Below are 27,990 nucleotides of genomic sequence, written 5' to 3'. Positions count from 1 at the left end.
ATTTCTTACTGTGCAAACAAATTTTTTATCGTCTCTGTAGGTGTGCATTGATGAAAGCTGTGTTGTCACGTAGGAACTGTGGATTCATAAGACTATTAATTTCCTTTTTTTCAGGATGGATGTTTGGAATATACACAATGTTCATATTGTTATAGTATCCTTACTGATGTCCATAAATGTGTCAGAACGGGAACAAAGATAATAAAAAAAAACATATGCATAAAATCAGAAGTAAACTAATTACATTGGTTGTATATAGATTTTTTTTACTGATGGAAAAACAAATAAGTATGGAGCTAATTATAATTACTTTCTAACTGGACTGCATGGTCCAATCATTCATAATCAAAATTGCAATTGAAAGCAACATAAAAGAAAGATTGGTCTAAGTGATACTGAAAACCATAATAGGTTGTAGTCCACTGAAACAGACTCTGCTGGTTCCTGCATCTGAGTGAGAAGCTGCCATCTAGTGAGCAAAGGATGCCATAGCTTATGAATTGAACATGTCCTGATGCAGTGAACTCAAAAGCTCAGAAAAGCTTTCTGTTATTCATGGCTGTGTGTCACAAACCACCGAATTGTCTCTTTAGTCAGTATTGAGGGATAAACAGACACCCTGGAGCACCCAGTGGGAGAGGTGCTCCGTAGTGTACAGATCAGCCTCAAAAACCAAACCCACACCCATTGCATTCCTCCGTAACGATGTAGTGTAGACCGGGGTCCGCAAAGTTTTCTGTAGAGCACAACACATACACCTATTGCACAAAACTGTCGATGATAGATAATAAAATAATTGATACACAACATGGATTGTGGTCCACACCTGTAACCGGAGGCGGCGGGTCTCAATGGGGATGACTCGGAGAATGGGCAGCTGAACCTCCAGAACTTTTGGTTTACTCTTCACCAAGCAGCCAGCATCCATGTCCCAGTCTCCTCCTTCCAGGTACAGGCCAGACACAAAACAGCCTGCAAGAAAAAAACAGTCTCTGTAGTTTTTTCCATTCAAGGTTGCAAATGTTCGCCAGACATTCACAAACAGTTTTAATGGTTGCAAACAAGTTGTTGTCGCAATCGAATTTTTAACATGTTGATATTTTCTTTGCGTCAAGAAAAAACTGTTTCCGACAGTGAACACTGTTTGTGGATGTTTAAAAAAAAAAAAAAAAAATCACCACTTTTGCAAACTCTCGCAAACCTTTGCCGGTCAGTGAGATATGGGGTTAGGAGCCAAAACCAGTGAAGCAAATACAAATTACTACAATGACTTGTAAACAGAGCAGAAAATGGAGAAAATTGTTGTAAATAATGTTATTTGTCGCTTGAGCAAATTTTCCTTAATTCATTGTGGTAGTGTATATGAAAACATTACACTTTTAGTTGTAAAACGTTTCTCAGCATTTTCGTTAACCATTGTAGAGTCTACAGTATCTAAAACCAAAGTATTATTATTATCATTATGAGTAGGAGTACTATTTTATTATTAGTATAAGTCAGGTGGACACAACCAATCTAAGTCGTACTGAATAATGCAGGTGTACGACACAGGCAATGTCTATTAATTATTTTACCATGTCACGAGCGGCTACAAATCGGACAAGGGTCCAACAACGGCACATAGTTTGGATACCACTTACCTTCAAATGGTTTGAGTTCATTACCTTGTGAAGGTCTGTCAGTGACTTCATCCTCTTCACGATAGCGTGTCACCTCAGTGTAAAGTGTGGACAGATCCAGAGGCCAACTATTTTTTCTGCATGCAGCTTGAACTAGGGCAGTCAGGTAGGATTCTGGGATATGGAGTCCTGATAACCACATGACCTTTGGCTCTGCCGTATCCACCTTTTGAGGAACAAAATTGTAAATAAGTCTGTAATAAAAATGTAGATTATGTCACGGATAAAATTCCTCACCCAAGATTTATACTGCTCAAATCGCCTCTTGAAATGTATCATCCAGTTACCCAGGGACTTGAGTGTGTCAGGTGCCAACTTTTTCCAAATTCCAGGGATCTGACCATTAAAAAGGGCCCGGGCCACTTCGTCCAGCTCACTACTCATGCCCACCTCACCAGCCAAAGCCTACACACACCAGACAATCAAAACCAAAGTAAGTCTCTGAATGACGCAACATCAGAGTGTCCCCCCCCTCTCACCCTCTGCAGCTCAGCCAAAGACCGCTTCATGCGGACCACAAGCTTGTTGAAGCGCTCCAGTTCTTGAAGGAGCACCACTGATGTAGGGGAAATCTCAGTGCCAAATTGCTTGCGGATGACATCCAGGTCAAATAACGCAGGCAGCTTGTTCTGAATGTCCTGTGCCACTTGAGTGATGTACTCATCCCTGCTGATGCTTCCACCAGATTCACCTGAAGCAGAGGACAGTGGTTGTGAAGTGGCAAAGCACCACGTACAAAAATGTAGGTAACTGGAAGAAGACAACGGCTAAATCGTACCTGTCTGTGGCTGCAGGTCTATTAGATGCAACCACATGTCTTTAGCTGCTTGCGTGTAGTATCCTATCTCTGCATTGGAATGAAGACCCATCACCTCGGGGGTGTTTGCCAATGGCAGAGACTCAATCTCATCTGTAACCAGCCAGGGAAACAAGTCGGGAATGTTGACAGCAGAACAATAAAAAGTTAAGTAATCTAAAACAATTCAAATAATGGCTGACCAATATATACTGTCTTTGGTCCATTTGCTGGAACCTTGTAGTCAACATCGTTGTTTTTGAAGAAGTGAAAGCGGCAAAAGTCATAAAAGAGGAAGTCTCCAAAGTACTCATCCATGTAGACATTCAGGATCCTGCGGTCAAAACTATCTATGACTCGTCCACCATACATCACCTGTGAAATGAGGGAAGAGTATTTAAAATTACAGAACAATTATCTATATATCTGTCTCTAGGTAGGTAGGTAGGTAGGTAGGTAGATAGTGAAGGATTGTATTACGATTACTGGCATTATTTTAAACACATACGGGACAGAATGTCGATAATTAAAGTTAGAAGGTTCATATTTACTGAATATTTTAAACATTGATGAAACAAGAAGCATTTATCAAATGAAACTAGAAGCTCGGGTCACAAGAATGACTGGGACTGCCGGCCTGATGTTTACTGATTTATTATATTATTCTCATATGCTAAATTTATAGTACTTAGTTTAAATGTGTGAACTTCATTGAAATTCTCAGTAGTGAGAATAGATTTGCGCACATAGCATTTCCATGAGCTGCCCTCACATTCACAGCACTTCATGGACAAAGACAACGAAGCACATTCTCCACATTGGCTGTAGAGATACAAACATACCAAATTTGGGCACTGGAGGACTCACACAGACGCCATCGCAAAAAACACATTCCGAAAGACATAACAATTGGAGATCGGAGCACACGCACTTACACACTTGCACATACACAGACACATACATACACCTGCACATACACGCGCACATACACGTATACCTGCATATACATGCACACCGACAAGATTACAGAGGAATGCCAGCAGAGAGAGAGACGGAGAGACTGCCCGCCGGAGAAGGCCAGCCTTGGCGTGCCAGTCTTGGGGACCAGACAGGAATCAACTATCCAGACGATGACTAACCTGAGGAGGACCTTCCCTTGAGATATCTGTCTTTGTACTATTTCCTGAACTCCAGAAATTGAAGAAACTAAATATCGGAACTCTAATCAGTTGTTGAGTCTTTATTTTACCCTTTTCTTCTTGAGTACAAAAAACCGAACACGCATTGGAGTAAGTTTGGCTTTTAAAGGTTGATTTACTAACTACTGCTCATTTCCACGGTGACTCAACTCCAACAATAGGTAGATGGATAGATAGGTAGATATGTAGACAGATCGATAGATCGAATACAGTATGATGCATTTAAGCTTTGCCTAACCTCGCCTACAAGATACTTGATACTTCCCCAGGGAATGTTGGCCTCTTTCTGGTCGTGAGCTTTGGTCAGATAAGTGTTCAAGATCTCCAAACACACCTGTTGAGAACATTTGCAACACAAAGGTTACTCAACCCAGTCCAGATCGGTCCAAAAAGATCTTAGTACCACTTACCAAGAAGTCTGACTCGCTAAAGTCATACGGGACGTTCCATCCAATTTTGCCATACTTGCGCCTCTCTTGCACCACGGCATGGAAGAAAGACAGCACGTAGACGAGGCTGCGGAAGGCAGAGTGTGGGCATCCAGTCATAGTCTCATGGGAGATTTTAGAGTAGGTGGCTCTCATGTTGAGCTTGAGACCGTTTGGAGCCTCGGTGACAACCTGCAGTGCATTGCAACATACGGGCATGACTGAAGTGTAACCATGTGAGAAGTCGGAAAGGATCATTTAAGCCAGTTTAGACGGACAAAGCAATATTACTAAAAATAATGAGAGTTGCTCATTCCACCTTAAGAGACTTTTGAAGAATGCCAATAGGAAAGTCATCAATGGGGTTAGTGGTCAACCAAAGGCGAAAATTGGGGTGAGGTTTGGTGACCCTCTCGATGCACTTTTCCAAATCTTTCAGCCATTTCACCAGCAGGTGGCAGTTCTGTAGCATCAACCACTGACCACGAGCGGCTGCAAGTTCCAAAAGGTGTAATGCAACCTTGACAAGGGAAAAAAAAAGAACATTTAGCGTCCACCATTGAATTAACTTCTGAAGTATAATAGTGGTTGACACATCCAATGACTGTAAATAAGGTATGAGTTCCTCATCGGCCATTGGTGAGAAATCGCCACACCTATTTTCATGACACAGATTTTGAGATAAGGTCCTATCCGAGTTACTTGAAGCATATAAAATAAAACCACGGTACCTTCTCCTGTCCTTGGCCCATTGCAAGGAACTTGAACTTGCTGCTGAAGCCAGTCCTGTCAGCGAGTTTCATGAGATCGGCACCAGGGTCAGAGCCAGGGCTCAGGATGAAGACGATGGGGGAGAACGGGGTGCTCTGCTCATAAATAACATCAAAACTGATCACAGGAGGCTGAACATATCTGTGAAGAAAGATATGACACATTTTGTATCTATAAGCATGTTCCCCCTATTTCTGCAGTTAAATACACTTTGATTGAAGGAGTCGGATAAATGAAAGACCTCTCGCCCATGGTGATCGTGACGTAGTCGGTGATGGCTCTGTAGACTCTGTCAACACGGAAACAGCGCAGCAGGAGCAGCTTCTGAAAGTCTGTCAGCTTGTCATCGTATCTCATTGGCAGCACAGCCTGTTCTGGTGCATCTAGGTCATACCACTGCGAAGAAACACAAAGATGAGGTAAAAGATTTCTGTCAAACATGAGAAGCCACTACTTACTGATTGCCACTCTGCTGAATTTCGACAAACATCATCAGGCAAAGAGTCAAACTGCCCCGGAAAAAGCTCTGATAGTTTCACGACATCTTCCCAGCCAGAATCAGGAAGCCAGTTACAAGTCTTTTGGCGTGAGCTCTTTTCCAGGGACAGATTACCTAGCATGAGTCAAAGACAATCTGCTGTGAGTGCTCACTGTGATGTCCTGAAAATGTATTATGTACAGTTCTGTACATCACCTTTGATGAAAAACTCCAGTTCCTCCTGGGGTACTCGATCTTCTGCCTGCTCAATCTTGATGGTCATGTTGAACGAGAAAAGAAGTTTGTGTTTCTCAAACAGACCTGTGAACAAACAGATGTATCCCTGGTTATACAGTAAAATAAAATAAAAAGTGAAATAGATGTTTCTTACCTGTGCAGCCATAATTATATACGTTGTATGTCAGACTGTTCCTTATGTTTTTCAGTCTTTTTGGCAGAGCTGCATTTGGTGGAGACTTACGCAGGGAAAAGTCAAACACTTCCAGATAAGAGGCAAGAGAATACTGATACATGCTGTTGACCAGAGCCATTTCTGTCAATGCAAAGAATAAAATAGCACCGCGCTTGGCAGCTGGTCGGTACCCGTTTCGGAGCACATCAATGTCCACTGATGTTGTCACGGCCAACTTCAGTTTCTCGAATACCTGGTGATTGCAAAAAGAAAGTCAAATATGATGGGCAACTTGCAAATTGACATTCAAAGTGTTGTTCTTCGCTCATGCTTGGTGTTCAGCAAACTGACCTCACTGGATTTGGACTTTGTTTCCTCCAAGGTATAGACCAGCTCTGTGTTATCCAACATGTTGCCCGTGGACGTGGCCAGCTCCCTTAGTAGGGTGTCACCAAGGTTCTTTAGCAGCTTCTTATTGTCGCTCGTCTCTTGGATCAAAAACTCACGCTGCTCTTCCAGCTCCTTCTTCTCAAAGCCCATTATAACGCTGAGCAACTGGTCCTCCAGGCCCTTAAGGGTCACTGCACGCAATGCGATGGGTGAAACTCATTTTGGCCGAGGACAGAATGCACAAGAAAAACGCTGGCGGTTAAACCAAACGCACTTACCAGTATAATTGATAACCATGGCTTTTCCAAACACAGATGGAGAGAATTTGGGGTTTCCCAGTTTAGTATTGAGGTAAAGTCGGAAGTTGGGATCATAGTCCACCTCTTTGTCACCTAGCATGATAACCTGTCTGCCCTCGGCTCCTTTCAAATTCTTTTCCAGGACGTTGTCGATCACGGGGTCAATGTACTCATCTACATCTTGGAAAAGGAATGGGAAGCCATATTTAATGGCCATCTCCAGATGTTTCAGGAAGTCTGGATCATTGAAGGATGAGATCTGTGGACAAACGGAGGCTGTTGAGGCTTTCTCTTGTTTTTCGAACAATGTGGAACAGCTATTCTGTGAATTTTGAGGAGCAACACTGCATTAAATGGCGAGAGAAGGGGACATTTTGTACCTTGAGGTTGTTGCTCGCCTCCTTCTTCTTAATCCAGTTGAGGGCTTGCTGTTGAGGGTCGATACACATGGGGAAACGGCTGCCTCTTGTTGTGAGGATTCCATTCTGAACTGACAATTCGTCTGGGGGCAAGCCCTCTGACCCCCACCTGTAAATTTCCACAAAGTCAGAGGGATGTCCAGTCAAAATGAAAACTAGCTCTTCATTCCAACCGTTTAAGGACTTTCTCACCTGCTTATTTCCACCTCATCTGTTAGTAAGTTGTCCACTTTGAAAGGATGGCTCAAGGGAATGCTTCTCTCCTTTACGTCGTCAACCCATGTTTGATACACCATCTCATTCCTGAAGTCCCAGCTGAAGGCTCCCTCATAGCTTAGAAAGGCAGCTGAGATTAGACAGTCTCCGAGGAGACGCACACGCCGTTGCTTCAACTCCTCTAAATCGTGTGTCCACCTGAAAACAGAAACCACATAAAAAAGAATTTAAAAAAATATTGAGAGCTGTTTAGAGTTTTCATGGCTCGCTCACCTCACATTCTCAGAGCTCAAGCCTGAGATAAGTTTGTCAGCAGCAATTAGTCTTCTCTCCATAAGCTCAGCCTCCTCTTGTAGTTTCTGTTTCTCCGCAATAGCGGTTTGATATTTGTCACCAAGAGCCTTCAGCTCTCTCTGGATATTACTGAGCTCACTTTGAATGAGCTCCAGCTCCTTCTTACTTTGAAAGAAATTTCTTTCAAGACGCGCTACCTGCAAAATACGAGTCACGTTACTGTTCATTCTCTAAACATAATTGTCTTGACTAGTTTTGCATTACTTTATCCCTTTTGGGCTTGATCTCCCTGGCAACTTCACAGTAACCCACAACAGCCTCCACAAATTTGAACATTCCAGAGCCCGCTTTGCTGATGGCTTGCATTTCCTCAAGGCTGGTCCCAAGGGCCTTCAGAAAACCTATGAAGCAGAACGCGCAAGCAAATCACTGCAGCAGGGGGGATACTTTGTAATGCTAATGTTACCATCCCATGCATGTGTATTTTTAGTTATTATTGCGCCCTAATTGATCAAGAAGTTGACCTACCTTTGACAGTCTTGACCTGGTTGGCACCGATAGCATCACAGTCCATCTCCATCAGTGAACGCAGAAAGCCAGGATCTGACATCATGGCCTTCGCAGCTTGCCAGCTAATTTCCTTTTTTTTACACAGCACCAGGATACACTCACACACTACCTGTACCTGCTTGGGCGGCTTTGCAAAAGATCTAAATGAAGAAGGAGCACAAAAAAAAGACAAAGCTGGTTAAGGGTGCCATTCAGGTAGAGTATATTTTAGAAAGGATATCAATTGTTTATTAGAAAGTCTACCGGATCTCAGTGACATCAGATTTATCAAGGTCTTGTAAGGCAATGCGAGCTGCTTCTAACGCAGGCAGAGCTTCAGCCAGGGAGGTTTCTGCTTCTAACTTTTCAACAGCAATCACTTTGTTTTGCTCTTCAATCTCTTTGGCTTTGTCTTCGGCCAGTGTCTTTTTCTCCTCAGCTAAAAGGGGACATCTACATTTAATAAAAGTGTTTAAGAAACAGTACAGTAGTATGCTGTTTTTAAGTCACAACAATACTACAACAATGCAGGTTTTCACCAACCCACTGCGGTGTTTGAGGCAATCTCTACCAGCATGGTCTCACAGGCTGCAGACTTTTCCGCAAGAACCACTTTCTGCTCTGCCAGTTTGATGTTCAGCTCATCCAGTTGAACACTAGCTTCCTTCAGCTTATCCAACCCACCTTCAAGATGTTTACACTGCCCTGGAACACATAACTTATTGTCATATTTCCAATGCAAATTTAAACTATTTTATTATTTTCCATCCTCTTACCCAGAATAGACTGGTCTTTTTCCTGCAGGAGGGTAGAATATGTGCTAATGAAGTCCAAGTAGTTTTTTGGGGTGACAAAGTTAGCCCGTCTGAGTTTTTGCAGGAACAGAATGCTGTATTCTCCAACAGATTTGTGGACCATGCAGACATGTTCGATAACAGATGCAGCGTGTTGCTTAGGAATCATTTCACTTTCGCCTGTACAATTAACATAAGCACATCAATGCTATTAAGATTAGATAGAACCAAACACTGACAATGGCGCAAGGAGTTAGTAAATCACCATAATAATCTACTGTTATAGACTCTCACAGTCGCCTATACATAGACAATAAGATAATTACAGCTGAAGTAAACTTTCATCGTAATCCAAAGCTCCGTGTTCCATTTGACATTGCAACTGAGCATTTCTTTGTTTGAATTAAAATTTATATGATTGTTGTGGAGGGCGGCACGGTGGCCGACTGGTTAGCACGATGGCCTCACAGTGAGAGACAGCATCGGGCGTGGGTTCGATCCCGGCTCCGGCCATCCTGTGTGGAGTTTGCATGTTCTCCCCGTGCTTGTGTGGGTTTCCTCCGGGTACTCCGGTTTCCTCCCACATTCCAAAAACATGCATTGTAGGCCGATTGAACACTAAATTGCCCCTAGGTATGAGTGTGAGCGCAGATGGTTGTTCGTCTCTGTGTGCCCTGCAATTGGCTGGCAACCAGTTCAGGGTGTCCCCCGCCTACTGCCCGAAGATAGCTGGGATAGGCTCCAGCACCCCCCGCGACCCTAGTGAGGAGAAGCGGTATAGATGATGGATGGTTGGATGGATGATTGTTGTGGTTGTTCAGAAACTCAAAAAGCTGATCATAGATGCCTTGCAATTGTTTGAGGGAAAGGAGAATTTTATTAGTGGTCAGGAAATTTGGAAGTGAAAGATAGTCGACTAACTGTCAAGGTCGTGATGCTTATGCTGATGCAGACAATTATGTTTCCCTCTGCGAATTAATGAATATTTTTCTTATTTCGATAATTAGACTCACCCTGTGAATTCAAGTCAATCAAGATTTGGTACATGTATGAGTCCTAAATTACCATAAATATATATATATATATATATATATATATATATATATATATATATATTTTTTTTTTTTTTTTTTTTTTTTTTTTACGTCTACCAGTATTTTGTCATATAGAATGCAATAAAAATATTAAATCTGAAAGGAAACTCGTCATTTTCTGACACATCTGTTTGGGTGTTTTCATGTATTTCTTGCACTTTCATATCGTCCCTTATGATACTTGATATATTTTTTGGGCTCTAACTGATAATTTATATGACTGATTTGCGTTTGGATAGAAAGAAACCAAAAAGCATTGATATATTAAATGTAGTGAAATGAGAGCAGGGAACTACGGTAAATACAGTATAAATGTGTGCAATACCAACCGAGGAAAGACTCAGCGACAGCAAGCAGTGCCTGCGGAGGCCATGGCAAGAACCAATCTATTACTGTGTTGTTCATCAGTCCTGTAAGAAAATCATAACAGGTGACAAATTCTTATAAACACTCTCACATATATTGAAAACATAAATATAAATTCAATTTTTTTCCCCCCATTTTACCTGGAAAGTTTCTGCAACGTGTTCTCAGGGTATCTCCCACAGGAGACATGCCTAAAACAATATGTAGGTTGCTGGCACTTTTATTGACGAAATACTGCCACACGCTGTCTTTAGAGGGACCTGATCCCATTTTTAGAGCCTCTTCACGAAGTTGGTTGAGAACTGCTTCTTTCTCGTCATCAGGAAACAATGCAGGAACAATACCTAGCAGACAAAAGCGTGATCACGGGACAAAACGTCACTTCTTTCGTGAAAGAAAGAAATCTAGTATGAACCAGAATTTTAAGAGTTATAGTAGATCCAACCTGATGTCAGCATGTTGTTGATGAGTTCCAAAAAACCCTCCTCAGAAACATGAGCATCAGTGAAGAGAAACACGGTCTTCTTATTTTCAATGCCAAGTTTCAAATACAAGGTTTTCAAGTCTTCACGAAAGGTTGACTCGCAATATCCTCTGCTGAGTGTGATCTCAAACACCTGAGGATTCATCATTGACAAAAAAAAGTCTGCTTTAGAACTTGAACAGTCCATCCATCCACCATTCCATCAATCAATACAAGCTGTAGTTGTATTTATGAATAAATTATGAAGATTTTGAGTGTAGGCTACAATCTGTTTGCCTGCGCCTAGATCAAATTCACCAAAATCGTGTTCACCCACCTGCACCAGAACTTAGACCTGGTTTCACTATTTCTGTTTACTCTATCACCCATCCAAAAGCATAATGTCATGAGATTTGTATTTAAAACTCATCAAATAGTTTTACAACCTCACAGTCAGCAGTGAAGGCAGCAAGCTTGGTGATGGACTGCTTTCCTGAGCCTCCCACACCCACAAGCAGAGCATGACCTCGATCAATGCGGATGATGCGATGCACGCGAGTCAGATGTTCCAGGGCATCATCAAACAGTACCAGATTCATCCTCGACATTCTATCATTGTATTCCTCGAGAATTTCCTGATGAATACAAAAATGGTCGTTCGAAATCTTTTCAACCGTAGTCGGTTTCTAAGTAATTCCACCGTCATACCTGAAACAGAGCTTTAGAAGCGTCATAGTCCTTTAAGTCCTCATAAACTCTTGGTTCTGACTCACTCAGGGCTGTCCTGTAGTCTCCGAAAAGAACTGGGTCTTTCATAATATCGTCTATATTTGCTTTAAAATGCTCCTCAACTAAGCTCTTTATAAGACCCTGAACCTGTTGGGAAAAAGTTCAAGTTTAAATGAATTCGGTCAACCATGTAATTATCATGATTTAGATTCATAAAATGGAAGATTGTTGTTCAAATTTACCAGGTTTTTGTCTTTTTCATCAATGAGTCTATCGTGGAAAATCCTCAGACACTCATTTCGCCAAACCCGTACAAATATATTGACTGTATTAAATCTGTTATAGTGAAAAATGGCAACGCAAACAGACTGTAGGTACACACATAACGACAAACACAAGAGCTGTCCTGAGAATTCATGGCATTCACAGACCTTTCAGGCTCAGTGAGTGTTAGTCCATTGTACACCCTCGAAAGGTCTCGCAGGTTAAAGATGTAGTGAAACTTTGCTGGAGTAGGTGGCAGATCTTTGACAAGACTGTTGTACAATTCCAATGTGCAAAAGGTGACTTTATCACAAACCTTCTGGACCACGTCCTCAAAGTTCTAAAATGTTCAATCAAAATAATTACATGACATGCGGCGCATTGAGTCCAGCATGGCCTTCATCAAAAGATTCTACTCACTTTGGTGTGGCCTTTAATAATGGAGGAATAGATCAAGTGGAGAGACTCCACGGCAGGGAAAGGGATACTGAAGACACTGAAGAGTGAAACAAAGCGGGTATCCACTTCATTTCTACCACCTCCTGCTATCCCCATTGCCGCAATGAAACCAAGATCCTTGAGGGTTTTGTAGGTGAGCTCCTTCCCTCGGTCATAGATACCTCCTCTGTCCAATAAAAGCTTCAGCAGTGCAATTGGCTGCTGTGTGCCATAGCTATCCACCTGGATAGGTGGAAAGAATATGGCAAAATAACATATCCACTTCAAAGCCTGTTGACAAAGTAGATAGTTGATACCTTTGGCATATTCATGTCGTCTATATAGACTAAAAGTCTCTTGCCCATTGGAGGACCGTATATTTCTTTGGTCCTTTTCTCTACGTTGGCCTCCAGATTCCTCTGGAGGTCCATTGATGTTGTCCTGGATGAAAGGTTGATGGTCAAAGTAATCTGGTGGTAAACAAAAACATCAATAACAGCTAGAGCAATGAATACGACGGTCAAACCATGCGGAATATTTTACTCACGTTTGAATCTCCACTTAGGTGTTTCAGAAAGTTACTAATGGTCGCGGTTTTGGAAGTTCCCGAGTCTCCAACCAAAAGCACGGACCTCTTTATCTTCACCATCTGTTCCAATATCCAGCTGGTTCTCGTGGTGTCCACAGTTGGGACTGAGGCAAAGGTGGAATATTAGAGAGTCAAGGAAAAACACAAGTGGTCAACAAACCCGATTTTAAAAGCAGTAAGTTTAGGGTTTGGTTTCCATTGTAAACGTTTCTAAAATATCTGACTCATCAGATTTTTCACGACCTTGTCTTTGGAGTACTGGTTCCAGTAGTGCATTGCACTACACTAGTACCAGTTAAAACATAAATAAACACAAACATGGATTGCTTGACAGAGAATTTTGACTTGAAAAACTTGAACGAAGGAAATGGGCAGAGTAAGAAGGAACCAAACTGCAGTGATCATAATGGTCGCCTTTGAAGGAAATATGAGTAAAAGTCAATCCAGTAGTATACATTTGTAATTACAATACTTGCATCTCCTCAATAATTAGCTTGCTGTGAACGTTTACCCAGAATATCAACAAACTTCATTTCAACGTTGTGGATGTATTTGGTGACCAGGGAAGTCCAGGGAACCCACTTCTGCTTCGTGTCATCAAAATGGAAATCATATAGTGTTGGCTGCTGTCCTGTATGAATGAAATCTATTAAAGCACACTCGAACCAACTCATATACTATAAAATATAACTTTTTAAAAGCACAAGTACACTTGCATTGAATGCACAGTACCATCTTCTGTAAGGCTGATACTTTTAGAAGCCTTTATTCTTAGTGAATGTATATATAAGTAATACATGTGAAAGCAGCGACACTCAGTCAAAATGTGTGTCGTTTACCTGGGATCTCACCAGGTCCAGCCAGTTTCTTTTCATCACACACAGTGGTTAAGCTAGCAATCCTTTTGGTTAAATCATCAAATTTCTCTCTTCCATCATCCACCAATGTTGCTCCAAGAGAACAGTACAGAGCTTCCAGGAAGTAACACTCTAACACTGAAGCACTTAGGTTCTCAGTTTCAAGTAAGGCATCTAGGGTCATGCAGAGCTGGCATACCTGAACAAATCACCAACACAAACTAAATCCCTGTCAGCTGTCTGGATCACGGACAATACCAACTTTCTTGCATAAATTAAGCAACAAATGTCACACATCCTACCATATTTAGATCAGTCTGCGGGACCACGGTCTTCAGTTTTTGCCCTTGCTTCCCATCAACAATACCTTCCACAATCATGTCAATCAAGCAGTGCACATACTTTTCAAAAAGTTTATCAAGTTCTTCTTGTTCCTAAAAAAATAAAATAAAGTAAAAAAAGATGACAAAAAATGTGAATGTTACATTTCCAATGAATGAGTATGTTCTACTTTGACGGGTCTGTTTGTCAACCATTTCTGCCAGTATGGGGTGTAACGCAGGTTTTTGGGGTCTACAAAAACCATCCCACAACGGGATACAGTAGCAGGTGAAGCGTATTGCAGATCTCCAACCTGGAACCATTAAAAAAAAAAAAAACATGGCACGTTATTAACAAATAGAATATATTTATGTACAAAATACGACATCCGTAATTCATACAAACCTCAAACAGCAGGGCACAGTGACCTTGTAAACGAATTCGTTCTCCATTAGCCAGAGTAAGGAGCTTGTTGTCATCCATTACCGAATTCATGTTCTCGACCCAAAGAGCATCCACATCCCCATCAAAAAGGATATATCTGGGAGTTCACACGTTCAATTGATCAGAGTCATACTTTATAGCAACACTCAGAGTAGAAGAAGCGACCTGTCATGTTATGTGCTGTATCACCTCATGTCTATTAAATGTTTGGTCTTACCTCCTCTCTTGTTTGTCGGTAGGTTTGTTGATGTCACGGAAGATGTTGGATAAGACCCCATCAGTCCAGTCTCGAGTGTCAGGATCCAGAATACCATACAGTTCAATGACACTTACAGCTTTGGGGTTCAGAGGATATAATTTGGTGAGAAATCCCAATCTGAGGATGAAATATTGATGACTGTAAGTATTTAACTATAACAAGGAACTTGACAGAAGTTTGAAGTATCTGAAATAAAACTGACTTGGTTTGAGCTTGACATAATGTGCTGATTACAACCGATTTCCCTCCACCTGTTGGACCCACAATCATAGTTGTGTGGCGTGTCATCATTGTTTCATACATTTGCACCACTTTATCCACCTGCAATCAAAAACACCATTAAGTGCGGACATGGTTTCAGAAGACTGAGAAATAAATTCCTTGTTACCATTTCAGCTCACACACAGTGGAAACTCAAGAACTGAATTAGACAATGAATCACATTAACCTGTATAGGCAGCATGATATACTTGTTGTCTTGCAGGTTTCCTTCTACAGCATCATTGAAGTTGGGATAGCGAACACGAGGGCATTCCAGCCCCGGAAACAGGTCTGAGATCAGCCCAAGGAACAGAGGCACGTCCTCAAATATAAACTTTGGAAGATTCATATCCCTCAGGGCACGCATCAATACCACATCCTACAAAAAAAAGGGGTAACCTATTAAAAAGCTGTTCTTGTATTAAATTACCATCTTTTATTTAGAAAAAAACAGTGACCAAAGCATAAAAATGCTGATCATACAGGAATCAAGGATAACTGATTTTAATAGTTTCATGGAATCGTCCGGAGCAAAGTGCCATGCAATAGAAAAAATCATCTTCAGGGACAAATCCTAAGTTTTTTTTTTTTTGTTAACAATAACGATGATTCATGATGAATATACCTCAGTAATATCTGGTGAGCCTCTCTTCAGTTCTCCTGCCATCACTAAAACAGATTTCAAAGCTCGTAGGCCAAAGTCATAATGAGACTGCTTTGACAGCTGCTCTCGAGCCAATTTGTAGAGCACAGTCATCTTCTTTGCAAGGACCTGAACAAAACAAACACGGACAGAATCTTCAGCTCTTGAGAAGCAAATGTGGATACAAATGTAAATAGCGAGCCAGAAATGTGTGTTCATTTCCCACCTTGGCCATTAGGAATCCCTCAGAAAACAGCATGATCTCACAAATTTGTTGCAAGTCAGGCACAATCACCACAACAGGCCTGAAGAGAGCTTTAACGGATTCGGGCAGCTCCGTGCGCCCGGCATAACCAGGATTCATGGTGATGAAGATCCCAATTCGGCTATCCAGGGTAATCTCATGACCTTCAAACTGATTTCCAAAATGATAGTGTTGATTAGCCAGAGTAGGCAACAATCCTGTGAATAAAATAACGGTGTATGATATTATAGCATTTCAGAAACTTACATTAAATATTTTAAGGTACAGAATGAGAGCATTGCGGATGGTTTGGATTTGCGAAGAAATAACTGAAAGGACTGAGGCATCAATACGGTTGAATTCATCAAAGCAGCCCCAAGCGCCACATTGGGCCAGGCCAGAGAGTATCTTCCCCACAGCCTGCACAAGGAAGTTAAGGATTCAGGAAAACACACATAAAATGTGCAAGGGTCAAAACAATTGTCGCTACAGATTGCCAGATGAGCTACCATGTAGTCCATGCCTTCACCACAGTTGGTAACCACACAGAGCAGGCCCAAAGCTTTGGCCAAATCTTTGGTGGACTCTGTCTTTCCAGTGCCAGCTGGTCCAGCAGGAGCACCACCCAGGAACATGGAGAGAGCCTTCACCGCAAATATACACCCACATCAACAATGTTTTAATTTTTTGAAGCGTTCTAACTATTCACAAACCTGCGTGATCGTGAGGTAGATCCGGTCTGTCAGAGGAGTTATAACCAAACGACCGTTCAACCCCATGTATTCGTAGCCGTAACTAAAAGATGCGCTGCACTGACGCACAACAAGATTGTCTTCGTCCTGGACCCAGTAGAATCTCAATTGGCTTTCCCACTCAAACTCCTTGGCATCTGTTATACTGCAAAGAGGATCATGAGACTCAAATTCGTCTTAACGCGCAAGTGAAAAATTTTACAATTGTTAGTAGGAGCACGGCCCTAGACAAGCTGTACCTATTCAAGACAAAGTTGTCTACAATGTCTCTTGCATGGACGTCTATGATGAGGACAGTGTTGATCTTCCGTCTGTCATTTTTTTTCATAGGCTGAGTTGAACGTGTTACCAACTCATCAATCTGCTGGTGCATTTTTGTCGCATAGTTCTTTAGAGCATATTTATCTCCTTTTTTCAAGTTGCTAAAAATATCCTCCACCTCCCATGTCCACCATACTTGATTAGTAGCCAGGACCACCATACCCTGGAACAGCAACATCCAGTCCACCCTAAGAGACAACGGACTCATGGTGGGAAAGGTTCCACTCACAGACAGAAGTAAATATGCTTACAAACTACACACACCTGCCTCTGTCTTCACAGTAACGAAAGATTGCTTCCTTAGTGATGAGTCGATTAGTTCTCCTCATCTCATGTAAGACTCCTGTCATCCATTCCTCCACCCTTCCTTTGATTTGAACGGGCTTTTGAAACTCCATCACCTCACCCTCAGCAGACACCATAGCTCCGGCTGAGGTTTCCCCACTGCTTTCCGAGTCAAACCGGAGAGATGCGATGTTATCATACATCTTGCAGAATAAGGTAGAAAAAGGGAGGAAATTTGACATTCTCTATCTGAATTCACACACATATAACAAACAATATCGGCTACATCAGTGCAGGTTCAGTGATATTTTTGAAGGACAATCCATGCTTGTCCATGCTTACCTTTATCATATGTTCCTGCACACAATCATGATGACTACTTCCCAAAATGCTGAGCAGTTCATCATCAGAGATGAAGAAGAAGCGTGGGAATGCATCCCTCTTAGAATCCAGGTAGTCGTTGAGACTCTTCTGACACCTCTCTAGGTTCTCACTGAGGGTCTGCAGGTCCATTAGCCGGTTTGGAATCACGCAACAACGCTTAATGTTTGGATTGCCCTGTGCATCATTCATTATCTACACAGAGAATGAATAGCACATCATTTACAGTTCAGTCATTAACTGCTGTAATGACAACACTCACTTCTTTAAACTTTTTGTCAATAATGTCAAATTTTTTGGCTTCCTCTGGTAACTGTGAGGAAATATCTCCACCAATGAAGATGCTCTCCAAATACATCCATTTCCGTTGTACCAGCAACCAAACCTGTGTCAAATATGTTTGATTAACTTTTAAAATTCAGCTCAAATGTTGGTGGGGGACTGAGCCTCACTGTCTAACCTCAATGGTCTCACTGATCAGAGACAGGTCTTTCTCCCATTGCTGTATGGTGCCCAAGAAAGGTCCAACAAAACGACTCCCAGCCATGCTTTGCAAATTCATGGCATCGTTGTCCACAATCAACAAGATCTCATCCACTGCACCCAAGACAGCACATTGTTGATGGGCACCTTTACTGTAGGATTGTATAATGAATTGCATGTTCCCCCAAGTTTCAACGACCTCTTTCACACCCTGCAAAATAAATACCAATATTATTTGTAGATAATTAACCATTTTATTCTTACTACAATTCCAATCCTCCATAGAGAGATGGTCTTACCTTTTCAATACCAAGTTCTTTCGAAGCAGAAGTAACAATCTCACCAATGACATCGGCATATTTATGAAGCTCCATGGCAAACATGTTCTCGAGCGTGAAGGTGGTAGGGTTCATCTCAAAGCTTGTACCAGTTCGAGCCATCAATTCCTTCCAGTGTCTATTGGAAGAAATATTTGAATTTGCTTGTTTCTTAATTGCGTGGATGTACTGTCATATTCCGTTTGAGCTGGGTGGGGTGAACAAAGAGGCGTAGGTGCACCTGTTGGCAATTATCTCCCAGTTTTAAACTCTGGCCCACACCAGGAAAACGCCACAGCGTTCCTCTTTTTTCTGTTAAACAAAGCCAACTGCACTCTTGTATTGTCTCGTTCGAATATTTATTTTTACCACTCCCGTTTGGATAGGCTTTGCTTTTTTTGTCCCCATTCCCTTAAACTTTAGCATCTTCCTGGCAACCTGCCCTGCTCTCTCTTCCAATCACCTGAAAGCACGTGTTTTCCTTCTCTTCTTTCGTTGTGATGCTTTGTTTGCTTTTACCTTGCACCATACTGAAGTAGTTATTTTCCTACCCATTTGGTAGACCTTATTGCTGTCCATTTATTGGCCTTTCCTATTTAACTGTTTAATTGCTGCGTTCATATTATGGGAATAAACACTTTGGGCACTATTTTCATGTGCGTTTTTGTGTGCAGAGAACAACAACGCTCAAAGAGCCAGATCGTAAAGATCACTTTTCTTCACATAACAGGAATTAGAAGGTCTCCTTCAAAAATGTCACAGCTGTCTCAAAATTCAAGTTGATAGGACTGAGTTCTATGCTATGACAGAAGATGCAATTAATTACCCCCTCTGTTCAGAAATACTGTTTCTATTGTAAACCCCGTGTTTGAGTCAAAGGATAATCATTGGTCTAATTTGGTCACAGATCACATTAAACCAATAACTCATAAGAGAAAAGGGGCCTCTTGCGATGTCTTGGGTGCACAATCTACAGCAGGCAAGGCTATAAAGGGTGGGATGAGTTTGAGGTCTTCGGGACATTGTCCTGGATGGCCACAAATAAGTTCTGATAAAGCTCATGTTGGAATTGTTATCTAGCGGAGGAACAAACCCTGAGTGACTCCCAAATCCCACCTTGACAATGCGGGAATCAGTGAGTAATGCCAAAATCCCTATCGGAAATGAGAATACAAATCTATGGCTGATGCACCTGATGATAGTGAAAAGAACCCCAAGGGCAACTCAAGAAAAGCTGAAAGGATTCTATTGAATCTGTCCAAGAAACGTAGCAATAAATTTTAGGAAATACTAAATTACTATATTCAATGTGCTGCCATTATGACCAAACTCAGAATAAGCAACAAAAAAATTAATGGCTGACAGGATTGTGATTTACTTGTATAATTGATCACATGATAAACAGGGTACAATGGCAGTTCCCTCTGACATCTCCGTTTCCATGGCTGCATTTAAGGCAACAAAAAAATATACAGCAGTGTGTAAAATGAACTTCACCTTCAGGGATTATAAATCAGTATAAATGAAGATAAAAATGGTTCAATTAAAAAGGTGTTCAGTTACCTCCCACAAAACCTGGGGATACTTTCACACTCACCTTTCTCTGAGGGCCTCATTCTTAAGGTCCAACAGAAGAGGAAGCGAATCTCTGAACTCCTTCATTCTGCCCTCTAGGATGCAGGCCACAGGTAGTGACCGCACATCTTTGGGCAACTTTTTCAAATCTTTGATAAATCCTTCAGCACCCTCCTGGAGTAAGTGGATATTTAAGTCTGCCCATAAAGTCTGAGACCATTTGCTCTTAGCAGACTGTGAAACAAAATCAGGATCAAAAGTTAGAGGTGTGCTTGAATTTTGAGTGTTATCAAAGTTTTTGTTTTTTTTTAAAAGCCATTGAACCTGACCTTTTGCTCCTGATAGATGTCATAAATTAGCCTGAAGCCATTCATATCTTTTTGGATGCTGACAATCTCTGGATACACAGTGATGGGAAGGTCCAACAGCTTCTCAGCATTAGCTAAGTCCTGTCGTCCCTCCACTGCCTTGGCAAGCTCTGCTTCATAGAATTCCATTTTTGATAGGCCTGTAAAGAAAAAAAAAGAGTGACTGATAAAATGACCTTGAAGAATATCGCAAAGAATGTATTAGGGTGCCGGTTACAGACATATTTTTATATACCTTGATCTAAATCATCGCCAACAGCTCCAGGACCGTCCATATTAAAGCTTGTAACAAAGACGGACAAATTCTGCTGAAAATCTTCAGTCATCCCCTTGGTAGTCTTTGTATGGAGCAGAGTGACAATATAATGGTAAAAAAAATAAAATAAATTCCAATTCGGTCGTGGTTGAGATGAAAATATGTAATGGCAGTTGGTTCTAACCTCTGTAAATGACATCTTGACATTTGTTAAACTCCGATCCACTCGTTTGGATTCTGTAAACAGGTCACTCCAGATCTGATTAATATTTTGCATTAGTTCCTTTTCCTCCTCAACAACCTACAAAAAGGGCTCAAACTCAGGAAATGCAGAATTTGAACAATATTGACAGAATGTAAAATTTACAAACATTACCTCGACTTTGTACATAGCTAGCGTTCTGTATCTTTCCTGAATATCTGTGATGCTCAGTTTCACATTTAAAGACATGTCTCTTATGTCTGAGATTGTCCCAAGGACATTCTTCAAGTTCTCGAAAGTATCAGGAGTCTGCTTAAGTTTCTCTGAGAGATGCTGTTGAACACACGACATAAAGACAAGAACTTTACCTGTTATAGTAAGTAGGTAACAAAGTGAGTCAAATGAACTATATTCAGTGGAGTATGCACACATATTACCATGAGTTCTTCTTTCAGGTTGAAGAGTTCTTCTTTAGCTGATTTGTTGAGCAAACTTCCCAGTGAACTGATCCAGATCTCTGCGGTCTCCTGCACAGTGCGAGCCAGTGGTTCAAGGTTGAGTTGAATGATGTGTATATTCTTTAAAAGAGACTCCAGTACCACCCTCTGATTTATTTGAGCATAGAACTGCAGCCTCTGATCATACATGGCACATGATGGGTTTTTTTCAGCAAACTTTTCACAAACTGTGGCATTGTCCTTTTCCCACAGAGGCTGGTACTGTTTCCAGTGGTTAAGGTATTGGTCTACAGAGAGCATCAACTGCTGAATGTTCTGGTTTACAGCAAATGCGCTTTCATTAATTTGAGGATAATGACACACTTCTTCAAAGAAGCTAAAAGTCACAAAGTCATCACCGTCAACATGTTGTGGTGGGCACTCAATACAAGTTCCATTCATCCAGCGCACAAATTCCTGGAACACAAACATGGACGTGGATCGGGTCACACAGCCATTATAAAAACTCTGAGCCTAAAAAATGCAAGGTCTCACAGAAGAGGAAGTAACGATCATACTTTTGCGCTCTCGACACACTCTCTGATACACTGTATAAGTGTCCGAGAAATCTCATTTGTCTTGGGCTGCAACAAAATTTTGGGTGGAGAAAGGATGGCATCAACACGGAAGAGAGGGGTGTTCCCCATCAGCACAAGATTGAAAGCCTTGATGTTTCTAACAACAACAGTCAACAGAATTCTTGTTACAATACAATAACAATATAACGATTCAAAGAATGCAGCATGTTCCATAAGTGATCTAATATTTATTACAGCACACTGGATATTACCTCAGCACCATGTTAATGAGAGCATCGTGCATCTTGCGTTCCCAGTATGTATAATAACTTGACATACTGTTGCACTTGCCAGTGTTTGTTTCCATAATCAAGTGTTCCACCTTAGAGATGACAGGTCCAATGTCAGCATATTTACTTCTCAACATATTCACTGTCTTGATCCGTTCTCGATCAATACATTCATAAAACTCCCTGACACCTGAAAAAAAAAAGTGTACGACTGAAATCCCTATGACTGAAGACATTTGATTAAATCGGGCTTTTATTAAACATACTTGGTAAAATGTCTGCCTTATCTGGAGCTGGACATTTCAGGAGATCTGCCATCATTATGGATTGCAACTTGGTTTCAATATCCTGCTCATTGTTCTGTATTTGATTGACAACAGACTCGAACTTTGAGAGCTCCGGGTTACCATTGTTGATGAAATCTGCAATTGCTAAATATAAACATAGAAACACTAGTCTCATCGCTTACAAAATTCACGTGGATGAAATCATAGCAACATTCCAGCACCATACCCAAGGAATTCCAGTTCAGTCGTTTGCATCCCGGAAATAACACTGTTTCTACCTTTTTTATGTTTTGAGACAACATGGTGATCTTTGAATCACTCAGACTATCAACTGTAGAGTTGTAGCGGTTGACAAGCTTGCTCAGTTCATCATTGTACCTAAATCCAATGTGAAATGAAGAGGTTCAAGTGATTTGTTTTTTTCATGTCCTTGGTGTGTATGACTACCTTATAAAGTTGGCCTCCTGTAGAGTCACGTTTCGAGCTACCTCGGGCATGGAGAAGGACATTGAAATCAAGTTTTTGGTTTCTGCAATTATTGTCATGATCTCTGGCGGAAAGTTAACACGATATCGCCTATCCCTCTGTCCCTTGATGTCAGGTTTGGCTGGGACGCCCTTAAAATTTGAAAAATTTCTTTTATTAATTTGCCCAGTTTTTGTGAGCAAATAGAATCAAGACAATACATACCAGCTCTCGCTGGCTTTCCTTTGAAATTATGACCAAGATGGGTTTCCTCAATAACAACGGCAAGTTCCGTTCCGTTTCAAATATCCAGGACTTATACTTCTTAACTCCATACTCGCTTATTTTTTTGGCCATTTCCAAGTATTTATTCTTTGCCTTGGTTAAATTCACAGAAGTGAAAACATTTTTTAAAATATCACACAGACCCTCAGGAAATTGCACAAGTGCCAATAAAGCTGTAAAGAAAAGTACAGTCACTCACCAATAGCCCCATTTCACATTCCAATAAATCTGGCATTTTCAGGAGAGGAAGCATGCCACCCTTTATGCGCTGAAAAAGGGAATGTGTCCACCTGATGCCTCCTGCCATGGGAGGCTCATTTTTATTAATTTGTGGTTTATCCCTCTTTTCCTCAAATATTTCATTGATACTGTCCACCTGAAACAAAGACAAGTGACACTCACTGACTATAAAAAAACAAAAACAAAAAAGTATATTGGGACATTTTGACACTGGTTGAGATAAATTGCTTTACACTACATACAAGTTCTTCAGCGGTGTTCCTAAATACATGCACGACTTTTTCAAGTGAAGCTTGACAGTGATTGCAGACAAACCTCTTTGCAGTACTGAGCCAAAACATCATTCGTCTTTTTCATCAAATGATTATTGATGGCTGGTCTAGAGCGAATATCTTTGTATTTCACAAGCATGTCAAAGGCAGCAGTTGAAGAACGCAGTGTCTTGAAAGACTGGTCAATGAAGGCAATGACCTCTCTCTCAATGGCCTAATCAAACGCAAATATAAGGTAAAGAAAATCAACAAGTACACTGATAATGCTCTTTGCTTTGAACATGGAATCTTCTGATTCCTTAAACTATTTGACAAATCAAGTCAAAATGCATCCAAAACCTACATTAACTGTACTGTTGAAGTTTTGCATGATGATTTTCCAGCTGCTAATCTTACAACTACTGAAAGGATCAAAATTGGCCTCCTCAAAAGGCAAGATAAGGTTGTCCACTTTGGACTGCATTTCATCAAAACGTTTCGGGTCCCAGGTCACGCTTTTTAACTCTGGGCAGAAGATGTTGTAGAACTCTTCCAAATTCTGCAAAAAACAAGACACATCAACATCAATATCAAGCTTCTTTATGTGGTAACCCCCCATGCAGCAGGTGCTCATGTGAATGAGTAAGAACACTGACATGCAAAACATTAGACAAGTCCTGACAGATCGCAGCCATGTAGTCAGTTTTCTCAAATAGCTTTCTCCTGTCAAACTCCCAACGTTTACCAGTTCCCCCTTGTTGAATTTCAGCGCGCACATCATAGTACGAGGACTTCCACAATTCCAAAACTTGCTTGGCATCAGCCACCTTGGATTTGGCCAGCTCCCTCTCATCTCTATAAAAGACACACAAACAGAGTCTCATGACAGGGAACTGGCAACTTACACTTAAAGTTGGATTGAAAATCCACATACTTGAACAGCACGTGGATATCAATGACTTGAGCCACACGCTCAGAGAGTTGCCAAACAATGCGTTCCATTAAAGGGACCATGCGATCATTCCTGTTAAAGTGGCAGGAGATTAACCACACAACTTGTAGGCTGTTCATCAGAGGTGGGATGGTCTCGATAATCACACTAAAGTGTGATCCTGTTGCCAGATTCTACAAAGGAAATCATTTGGTTTGGGTGGTGGCATACAACCAAATTTGTGTCAAATTTGTTGCTCACCTTGAAATGCCTTTCCAGGGTTTTGAGGAAGCCTACATTTTCATCAGCCTCCAAACTGTATTTAACAAGTTTCGCCACTGTTGTCTCCATTGGCGAAATCACTTCTGATTGTGCTCTGGTCAATAGCAGCAAAATCTTCTTCACCACAGGTTGATTAAGCTTTGCAGTCAGAGCACTCAGGATGGAGGAACGCTCCTGCCAAAAAATGATTTCTGCCATCGGACGAGGTGTCTCTGGCTTCTTGCGGTCCTGATCCTCCATAACAATATTAAGTTGAGTCTGCCAGTTTGTCACACAGCGCTCCAGTTCCTCAACCAGCTCGGAATTTTGAATCAAAGTATTGACGTCTGGCTCAAGGTCTATGTCAGGGATGTGCAGTGCCATCTCATCTGTAATAAAATGATTATTCATTTCATCAAATGAGTAAAAATTCTGACTATGGCCAGACATCGTTTCCACCGTTGCGGGTGTGAACATGGCTAACTTCATTTGCTACCAATCAATGCAGCTCCTCACATTCCCTTAAACTTAGGGAGTTGTCAGATTTATTTTGCACTTTTGTTCAAAAAATAATGTAAATTCAAGGAAAGTTTTGTCTTCTATTTTGGATTTATATTCTCTATTGCAGATTAACTATTCTGCCTTTTGTCAGAACTGAATGAAAGATCTTTCTTTAAAATGATCCATCATTGGTATTATAGAAATGTTATGCCTAAAAAGTATTATTGGTATTTGTTACTTGGTATCGGTGAGTACTAAAGGATTAAGGATTCACATGCAATTGTCTGAAGACATGTGATACTGAACCTAAATTCTATTTCCATCCATTTTAATGGAAAAAATAGCGAACAGAGTACAACAAATTAAGATTACGAACGAGGGTTCACAGAACTCGAGGCTAACCTTTTTTTTTTTACTCCGAATTTTAGGGACGCAAATTGAACATATTGTGGCGCAAACTGTAAATTGACTTGCAAAGTATTCATTCCACTCATTTTCACTATGCTGTAAAACTTATAAATGGGATGAAGTGTGGTGCAAAAGTTTGACACCAAAATAAATATTTGAGAATAGCAATTATTTAAAAAATAATAATAAATCACCAAATTTACTGTTAGCGCTGGCACAAGTAGATGAAAATTGTAGTTGCATTGGCTCAAATTTTAGGGCCAAATTACAAACACTTAGGAGCAACATTTAGCTCTGGTTTGGCCGTACAGCCGTGACACACAATTTACATTAAACATTTTCCCTCTTCAGACCCTTGATGGAGCATCAGGCAAGAAGAGATCAAATGTAAACAGAGTACCAAGAAGATTGCAATTTTTTCCATGATGAGTGCATAAAAACATAATAAGGATGAATGCTTATAATTTTCAAAACTTTCAGCCACAATAAGATACAAAAAGTGATTGGTACAGTGTACGTGATTCACAAACCTTGAGCTTTAAGCTGTTGAATCGTTATGTTGACCACTCCCAAGAACTTGTGCGTGCTGTTAAGTAACTCATTGCGAATGGATGCCTGATCATTTGGCTTGGTTGGAGACTCCTTACCACCTTTGGACTCTTCATGAGGTGAAACTTCTTCAGCCTGACTGTCTACCTTAGTTTTCTTCATCTGACGGGCAGTCATTAATGGAATATAGATCTAAAAAGAGATGCAGTGGAAAACCAAGTTGTGTTTTCTGGCTAGGTTTATTACCTGCATCAGCGCTTTAAAGGCTTGTCAAGCGATATTTTTTTTTTTAACTAATTAATCGCAAAGATTTACATAATTTATTGCAATTAATCGTGTTTTTCAATTACAATTTCTTACGAAGATTGGAACCGATATTTACCTGAGTAAAATCTTGGATTTCATGTGTACAGAAAATATAAGAGTATATTTCTACTCAGACTTCTATTTTTTTTTCTTTCTTTGATTTTTGAATATGGTTCTTTTCCAGTAAAATACAGGAAAAACAGTTGAACGATACACCAAAGATCTACTCCTACTAATATGGTATTTGAATTTGGCTTTTGAAGTGTGCAAATTATTTTGGATTTCTCCAATGAGCCATCGAGCAAATTTTTAGAGTAAAACTATCTTTGTGAAAAGATAACTCATATGAAGGTGGGTTCGCTGCATAAGGTTACTCTAATGCATGTGACGCTTTTGTCAAATGGATTTCGCTAAATTTTAGTACAAATATGTTGTTTAATTGAAATCAACTGAACATTTTAGAGTGAGGCAGAACACTGAATTACTGGCTGACCTCAGAGATGTGGGTTTGAATCTATGTTGGAACATCTCTTTGTGGAGTTTGCATGTTTTCCACATTATAGTTGATCTTTTTGCATTTTTTCCACATGATCGTTTCTTTACTTTTGTCTGGGCTCCAGTAGCTTCTTATATTAATTACAAAAAGTTAGGTATATTCGGGCAAATATGCATTATAACCGATAACTTAATTTTACCTACTCTAAACTTGCCCATATCCAGTACTTTTGTACAACTTCCCAACAATGGAATAATTCACAACAGGAGGTTGATCCCACAATCGACAAACCCTTTTCAAAGGATGTCCACCTTTATGCCTTTCTGTAACTCTACCAGTCTCTTTGTTGCAACCCTCTGATGACTCCAGTGACCCTCTTTAGGTCAGTGGCCACATACACTGATAACATCCCATTTGAAGGCTGTAATGTCTAGGTGCTGTTGATCAATTGTTCTGTGTCATCTGATTGGTCTCATGATGTCAAAACGTGAGCAGCATGAAGACTGGTTAAAGTCGAATACAAATGTAACCAGGACGACTTGTTGGTCGAATTATGGCTCGAACACCTGTTGTGAATTTGGCATTAAATAGCATTAAACTAATTGAATTGTGGACTATGAGAGCAGGTGCCGTTCCTGTCCTCTCATAGGCAGTTGCTCTGACCGTTCACCTACATGAATAAGTTTTTTCTGCAGTAATTGCAGGATGTATTCGTTGCTCCTGACAATCTCCACGGGACTAGGCGACAGGTATTCGTCCTCGTCCTCTTCCGTTTCACGTGACGACTCATCCTTAATTTCTAAACACAGTGGTCTCAAAGTTATTGTATCGAATTGTGTGGATGTTGAAATGGAACTCACCTACTTCATCTGAGAGGATTTGTGAACCCGATTCGTCTGGCTCATCCTTGGGCTGCGAATTCGTGTCTTCTAGTTCTTCTTGCATTTTCTCGCTCGCGCACGTGTACTAAGCTTTTTTTAATCGTGGATTCTATAATATACGACCCACAACTTTATTGGACTCGCTGACATGTAAAAACAAACTTATCATTTAAAAATTAACTTAAAAT

At 40.8% G+C, this 27,990-nt stretch overlaps 1 protein-coding gene across 1 annotated transcript; it reads right to left on the bottom strand.

Annotated features, from left to right (window-relative positions):
* Positions 1-28: 28 nt before the first annotated feature.
* Positions 29-27,974, bottom strand: LOC148344426 (dynein axonemal heavy chain 10-like). The gene is made up of 75 exons (XM_088297645.1): positions 27,782-27,974; positions 27,596-27,720; positions 26,101-26,311; positions 24,662-25,050; positions 24,404-24,594; positions 24,126-24,324; positions 23,834-24,028; positions 23,534-23,704; positions 23,178-23,354; positions 22,919-23,071; positions 22,676-22,845; positions 22,455-22,606; positions 22,208-22,372; positions 21,924-22,131; positions 21,652-21,808; positions 21,074-21,550; positions 20,811-20,969; positions 20,619-20,735; positions 20,414-20,516; positions 20,140-20,318; positions 19,833-20,044; positions 18,218-18,374; positions 17,896-18,129; positions 17,698-17,820; positions 17,397-17,630; positions 17,034-17,257; positions 16,688-16,957; positions 16,410-16,593; positions 16,206-16,340; positions 15,964-16,116; positions 15,679-15,867; positions 15,435-15,581; positions 14,997-15,188; positions 14,751-14,869; positions 14,507-14,665; positions 14,251-14,386; positions 14,036-14,158; positions 13,827-13,958; positions 13,507-13,723; positions 13,179-13,298; positions 12,626-12,771; positions 12,396-12,548; positions 12,061-12,321; positions 11,808-11,980; positions 11,619-11,712; positions 11,356-11,523; positions 11,094-11,282; positions 10,630-10,801; positions 10,325-10,528; positions 10,148-10,228; positions 8,707-8,904; positions 8,474-8,635; positions 8,195-8,369; positions 7,910-8,091; positions 7,646-7,782; positions 7,361-7,578; positions 7,064-7,285; positions 6,833-6,980; positions 6,432-6,711; positions 6,115-6,344; positions 5,743-6,016; positions 5,568-5,672; positions 5,332-5,486; positions 5,115-5,269; positions 4,834-5,014; positions 4,422-4,622; positions 4,085-4,294; positions 3,913-4,008; positions 2,679-2,850; positions 2,458-2,589; positions 2,159-2,370; positions 1,917-2,084; positions 1,665-1,845; positions 827-972; positions 29-736 (listed from the first exon to the last, which is right to left on the bottom strand). The coding sequence occupies exons 1-75, from the start codon at positions 27,864-27,866 to the stop codon at positions 590-592; spliced, it is 13,371 nt and encodes a 4,456-aa protein (XP_088153771.1). The 5' UTR covers positions 27,867-27,974; the 3' UTR covers positions 29-589.
* Positions 27,975-27,990: the final 16 nt, after the last annotated feature.

The sequence above is a fragment of the Idiotropiscis lumnitzeri genome, chromosome 1 (assembly GCF_059441095.1).
Source record: "Idiotropiscis lumnitzeri isolate Australia: NSW breed Sydney's pygmy pipehorse chromosome 1, RoL_Ilum_1.0, whole genome shotgun sequence".
Classification (NCBI taxonomy): Eukaryota; Metazoa; Chordata; class Actinopteri; order Syngnathiformes; family Syngnathidae; genus Idiotropiscis; species Idiotropiscis lumnitzeri.
Note: the sequence above shows the minus strand (reverse complement) of the source record. Positions and strands in the feature narration are given on the sequence as shown.

Excerpts from the sequence above, each read along its gene's own strand:
- LOC148344426 (XM_088297645.1), bottom strand. The coding sequence starts at position 27,866 with ATGCAAGAAGAACTAGAAGACACGAATTCGCAGCCCAAGGATGAGCCA. Across the intron at positions 22,132-22,207 it reads TAAGGCAGACATTTTACCAA|GTGTCAGGGAGTTTTATGAA; the intron begins GTATGTTTAATA and ends TTTTTTTTTCAG. Across the intron at positions 16,594-16,687 it reads GACAACTTTGTCTTGAATAG|TATAACAGATGCCAAGGAGT; the intron begins GTACAGCTTGTC and ends TCCTCTTTGCAG.